General features: G+C 36.8%; 1 protein-coding gene and 1 non-coding gene across 2 annotated transcripts in view; one reads left to right on the top strand and one right to left on the bottom strand.

The window, feature by feature from the left end:
* Nucleotides 1-4,227, bottom strand: part of LOC106875017 (derlin-2) — a 24,262-nt gene extending 20,035 nt beyond the window's left edge. The window contains exon 1 of the mRNA XM_014922968.2: nucleotides 4,102-4,227. Within this exon, the coding sequence (XP_014778454.1) occupies nucleotides 4,102-4,221 (120 nt within the window). The 5' untranslated portion in view covers nucleotides 4,222-4,227. The remainder of the gene's footprint in view (nucleotides 1-4,101) is intronic.
* Nucleotides 547-618, top strand: Trnad-guc (transfer RNA aspartic acid (anticodon GUC)). Its single transcript has one exon. It is a non-coding gene; the product is annotated as a tRNA-Asp (tRNA).
* Nucleotides 4,228-6,744: the final 2,517 nt, after the last annotated feature.

Below are 6,744 nucleotides of genomic sequence, written 5' to 3'. Positions count from 1 at the left end.
CATTGACCACCAGATAAGGGATCGGGGGACCCTGTCAAAGGCTTTCTCCATGTCAACGAAAGCCAGGTACAGAGGTTTATCCTTGGTTAGGTATTTCTCCTGCAGCTGTCTTACTAGAAATAAGGCATCAGTAGTGCTTTTACCTGGCACAAACCCAAACTGCATCTCATCTAAATTGATTCGCTCCCTAATTAGTTGGGCTATGACCCTCTCTGTAACTTTCATAACCTGATCTAACAGCTTGATGCCTCTGTAATTATTTGTATCTAAAGCGTCACCTTTACCTTTGTAGCAGTTGACTATGATGCTGCTACACCAGTCATTGGGTATGACTCCTATTTATTAATTACAATCATATGGATAAAGAAATAAATAAACAGATAAATAAGAATAAATGAGTGAATAAAATTTTCCTCGGACAGCTGTTTCTACTTTGGGGATCCAGCATGCCATAGTTGACACATCATACCAATATTTCACAGAGATTGTACAAAGGTTGAACAAAAGTTGGACAATACTATAGTTGGACTATACTACCGAGGCCTGTCCTCGGTAGTATAGTGGTAAGTATCCCCGCCTGTCACGCGGGAGACCGGGGTTCAATTCCCCGCCGGGGAGGTCCAGTTTTTTTGTTTTTTTTTCATAGGCGCAGGAGTGGCTGTGTGGTAAGTAGCTTGCTTACCAACCACATGGTTCCGAGTTCAGTCCCACTGCGTGGCACCTTGGGCAAGTGTCTTCTGTTATAGCCTCGGGCCGACCAAAGCCTTGTGAGTGGATTTGGTAGATGGAAACTGAAAGAAGCCCGTCGTATATATATGTATATATATATGGGTGTGTGTGTGTTTGTGTGTCTATGTTTGTCCCCCAACATCGCTTGACAATCGATGCTGGTGTGTTTACGTCCCCGTAACTTAGCGGTTCGGCAAAAAGAGACCGATAGAATAAGTACTGGGCTTACAAAGAATAAGTCCTGGGGTCAAATTGCACGACTAAAGGCGGTGCTCCAGCATGGCCACAGTCAAATGACTGAAACAAGTAAAAGAGTAATAATTGAGCCCCAAGGCTTCATCAAAGAGTCCATAATGTTAAGAATCAAACATGAAAAAAGTAAAATAAAATAATATTATTATCTTGGGATTTACTTCTTTACCATATCTTACTATTTTTATTATTCTATTTTACTTTTTTCATGTTTGATTCTTAACATTATGGACTCTCTGATGAAGCCTTGGGGCTCAATTATTGTCCAACTTTTGTTCAACCTTTGAACAATCTCTATAATATTGGTATGATGTGTCAACTATGGCATGCTGGACCCCCAAAGTAGAAACAGTTGTCAGAGGAAAATTTTATTCACCCATTTATTCTTATTTTTATCTGTTTATTTCTTTCTTTATCCACCCGATTGCAATTAATAGATTCAATTGATTTTGTTTTAGCTGATGTTTGTCAACTAATTATCTTCTCCATTTTCTTCTTTGCCTTTATATATATATATATTCTTTTATTTGTTTCAGTCATCTGACTGCGGCCATGCTGGAGCACCACCTTTAGTTGAATAAATCGACCCCAGGACTAATTCTTTGTAAGCCTAGTACTTATCCTATTGGTCTATTTTGCTGAACCGCTAAGTTATAGGGACATAAACACACCCAACATCAGTTGTCAGGCAATGGTGGGGGAACAAACACATTCACACACACATATCTATATACACGATGGGCTTCTTCCAGTTTCCATCTACCAAATCCACTCACAAGGCTTTGGTTGGCCCGAAGCTATAGCAGAAGACACTTGCCCAAGGTGCCACGTAATGTGACTGAAGCAGGAACCATATGGTCAGTAAGTAAACTACTTACCACACAGGCACTCTTGCACCTATAGCTACTTACCACACACCCATTCCTTGCGCCTATATAGATATATAAAACTAATTAATGAATGAGAAAAGAACAGGAGTTACATAATCACCTTCATTAGCATATAGCTGTTTCTTCTCTAAGAAACAACACACTCTAAGCTGTATGCTTGTATAACGTCTTATAGTTTCCTCGGAGCTTTGAGGACAATGATTTTTAAAGCACAAACAATTGTAAGCTGACGGAAATGACCACATAATTCCTGTTCCTTTGTTATTCATTAATTGATGTTATGCTCTCTACTTTCCTGACGAAGCATAAGTTTATTGAGTTCTAACAACTGGCTATTAGTATAGATATGCCAAAGAGAAATTGTGTGTGTACATACAAACATAGCGAAAGAGAGAGGGGAGAGTAGACAGTACACTGTCGGAAAGAAAATAAGGATTCCATTTTAGTGTCCTTAAGTGCCCCTCACCTGCAGTAACTAAAAACTTTGCTAAATTTTGGGAAGTACCCAAAAGTGAACGAAACTTTTGGTGTACGTTATATTGAATCCTCTCTTATATATCGCATTTTATTAGTTATGTTAGAAATGTTCCTAGTTGAACTACTTGCTGTTATGTTGTGAATTACTTGCCTCACAACAATGTTGATCAGAAATGTTGACTTAATTGCATTTATAATGATTTCTAAATGAAATAATAGACGAGAGGTGCTTAATATTCGTCTGTATTTTCCTGTAGTATATTTGTTTTTGCCCTAAGTAATCATACACTTTTGTTGTGACAACCTGAACAAAAGAAAATATATTCTATATGTTCCTCTGTATTGTGACGGTATTCGTTGATGTTTAAACCTAATGAGTAGAATATAATTAAAGGCATTTCATCTAGGACTATAAACTTCGTTTATTATTTTTTCAAGACGTAGTGTGTGGTAATGGGAAAATCCGACTGATGTTTCTAGTATGTCAAGCGACTATGTAGAGGATTTCTCGTTGACTCATTACAGTATTCGATTATTGTAAAAGCGGAACTCTAAGTAGGTACAGAGAGCAGAAGTACTATTAGATATATGAAATACATAGAGGAGTTATTTGATCTTTATAATACAATTGTAATAATATATAACTCACAGCAAATCTGTTTTCTTCATGATAGCTCGTGATTTGAAAATTTGCGTCACATGTAACGTTGTGCATTCAATTGGATCTTACAGAACCTGACTTGTACACGACCTAAAAGTTATTTAATGAAATTCCTAGGTTGATATCGTAGGTTCGTGTGATTTTGGAACCAACACGATGTCAGGTACACCAAGATAAACACGCAGAACAGAAATGTAATTTTGGTTAACTTCTATTTCTAAGAACCTGAACTGTTTTAACCCCACAAACTGATAGTCCCTCATAATCGCTCTTATTTTGTTTTGAAAGAAAAACTTTAAATCAAGTTTGTTGATGACGTAGTGAGCTATAATAAAATAATTATATCAATTAGAATTATATTTGTTATTACTGGATTTACCTAATCACTGTTAAGATATATCTTCAAAACAATTAAAATCTAAGGTACTGTAATTAAGTGCTTTCTTATAAAGGAATGAAACAAGAATTTTCCAAGACGGGAAGTAGGAAATTACGATCTTTGTTTTATGTATCTAAACGATCATTGAATTTTATTTCAATGTGCAAACTCCGAGTTTCCAGATGAAAAGGTAATAACAGATCAACAATTGTGTGTTATTATATAGATACAACACTCACATACACAAACATATCTCATCTAACACATCGCACATAAGCATATTAAAAGGTGAGCTTTGAGTTTAACCCTTCGCTCACACTATTATCGAACAAACTGAAGGATTGATTTGATTAATTCAAGAATAAATTGTAATCCCAAGAGTCCAGAAATTGTCAATAGCAAATAATAACTACACGGCGTTCCCCTCCCCCTGCTTTTCCAGCTGACGAAAGTATGTGGGATTATATATACCTATAGAAAGAACTAGATACATATAGATACATACTTATATATAACCATCTGGATGGATATTTTAAAAACAAAACAAGTGATTAACACACTGAATTACTTAAAAAGCACATAATTATAAGATTTGGCTAAAACATAAACATATGAATAAAGGTAACAACACACTTTCAATAAATTGCTATTCTACAACTTAAAAAAACAAGTAAATTAGGAAAACGAGTAAACCCCGGATGAAAAATACTCACAACAGCTATTGTAGTGAGGACACATGCAGTAGTATAAGCCCTAGTTATAGGGGGCATCTGCATGTATTCTTGCTGAAAAGTTTGCGCTGCCATTGCTGAGTGCCACGTGTTAATGCGCATGCGTGCCTCCAACGCCTGGCAAGTTCTCATTGCCAGATCGGCCGTTTCTGAGATGCTCGATTTTTCTATTTCCAATTGTTTCTCAAATAAAGAAACTCTACTTTACTCTTTCAGTGTGTGTTGATTTGCTTTATTGTATCTTTATTCACTTTTCTCTCTAATAAAAAATATTATTGCCTGACTATTAAACTGAGTACATATATAGCTGTATGGCTAACAAGTTCGTTTCACAACTACGTTGTTTAGGTTTCGATCTCATTGCGAAACACCTTTGGCAAGTGTCTTTTACTTTTCCTCCGGTTCATTAATATCATGTGAGTAGAACTTGGTAGACAGGAAACTCATCATAATGTGTAACTGATAACACTTATTAGGTTTTATGGTTTGATATAGAAATAAAAATTTTTAAAAACTTATGTAGTTGGGCTCTTTTACATGTATCTACTACCAGATACAGTGTGGGGTACACATCTTTTCTTGGTCCGGAAATTTCTTCAGATTTCTGAAAATTTTTAGATATATTGAAGACAAGCATTTACATTTTAGAAAGGGAACTAAAAATGTCTTTGTTCACTAATAAAATTTTTCACAGATGTCCTGACAACTTGTATGTATTTAGTTTGTACAGCCCCCTCAGAAAAGTGGGTGAGATTACTCTGGACAAAGGATTTACAATGATTAATTTTGCCTTTGATTTGTTGATCAACCACACAGTGAAGTGTAGATAATGCACTTGTGAATTCAGTAGTTGCATATGTGTAGGAATTTAGCTGTAGAAGTTGTGAAGAGAAATTCAATTCTCAGGAAGAAAAAAAAAATCAAATGTAATGCTTAGGAAATGTAGTAGGAGAGTTACCAGAGATGTTAAAGGAACTAGAAAGGGACATAGAGCAGAGGATAAAAAATTCTTCTAAAAAATCCCAGAAAGCTAGATTTATTTATTAACTACTTATTCTGAACAGTATTGAATAGGATATGAGTTCAAATTTTCTGCAGCTATTTCATCTAGCTGTAAATATTGAGCTATTTTATGGTAATAAACTAGCATCATTTCTAGGGAGGAAAGTATTTCTTCTCCATTAAGCACAATGAAAATCGAAAAGACTATTTGTCCTACGGATTTCTATGATTTGTGACAATCATTATCATCCTTTCTCATCTACTTTCCATACAAATATGAGTTGTATGGGTTATGACTGTCTCAATCAGTTCTTATTCACAGTTACTGCTCTCCTAGATGTATCAGGAAATCATGCCTTGCTTGTGCATCTGCAAAAATTAACACTTCCTTTTTCCGAGCTGAGATTCAAAACTGAATTTAAGGATTCTCGCTCATCTGATCCACTATTGGCCAAACAGGCATGAAAGAAATTTCTTTGTCCTGTCAAAAAGTGATGGATGGTTTTCGCATCAACTTACAACCTGAGCCATGACATTTAAAGTTCAAGTGGACAGGAGGTGACCGACATAGGTAGAAATTACTCCTGTGGTATGTCTGTCCTTCTAGCTGTCATGACCATTATAAATACAGTCAGACATACAACAGAGGCAGACAGCCACAGGCGAGACAGCCAGCAAGTAACTTGCACCAGTTAAGTAGCCAACAGAGAACCACATATTCAGCATGAACGACCCAACACAGTAGCAGACGCAGAGCATAAACAGACACCACTGAATGACCAATGCACACACAGACACAAAACATGCCCGGTTCTACCTCATCATATCGACAGTATTTCCCCTGTTATTTTCTTCAGCAACTCGAAGCAAGTTGGTAATGTCATGTAGTGAATTTTTTGGTGTATACAACAAGGAAATGCAAGTGTTGTTTAGATAAATTATTTAAACCACAATCCGATGCTTTCCCATTGTTTTACTTTGATGTCGTCCACATGACTATCTCATCTGCCACCTCAACATCTTTTGCTACACCTTTTCCACTACGCATTTCTCTTTTGGCTTGGTTTCTATGGCTGGATGCTCTTCTGATCATCAACAATTTTATAGAATATGCTGGATGCATTTTATCATGGAATCAAGACTAGAGAGGTTTTCTAATACAATGTAGAGTTGAGAAATGATTCTCTCAACTCTACATTCTATTAGCATGTTTACCAACCACTTTACAGAGTGTTGTGAGTTTATTTTAACATGGTACTAACATTTTAGCGAGGTTTTGTTGTATCGTTATCATCATCCAATTGGAGATTTCTGCGGGACAACCTGTTGAAAGCCACCGACCAGATTTGTGGGTGGTGTAAGGTCCCCTCCTGACCCAGAGTAATGTGGTGGTGGAACAAGGAGGTAGACAGGGCTATTAGACAAAAGAAACAGGCTTGGAAGGACTGGAAGAACGGTGGTAGCAGGGAATTGTACCAATGTGCCAGAAGGGAGGCTAGGCGACAGGTTTATTTAGCCAGAGGGGAAGCAGATAAGGAAAGATTTGCCAATGTTCTGCGCCGTGAGGACCAAAGACTCGAGGTATTTCGTGTTGCAAGACAGTGTAGGAGAGAGAATAGTGAT

This window comes from Octopus bimaculoides, chromosome 1, assembly GCF_001194135.2.
Source record: "Octopus bimaculoides isolate UCB-OBI-ISO-001 chromosome 1, ASM119413v2, whole genome shotgun sequence".
NCBI classification, from domain to species: domain Eukaryota; kingdom Metazoa; phylum Mollusca; class Cephalopoda; order Octopoda; family Octopodidae; genus Octopus; species Octopus bimaculoides.
Note: the sequence above shows the minus strand (reverse complement) of the source record. Positions and strands in the feature narration are given on the sequence as shown.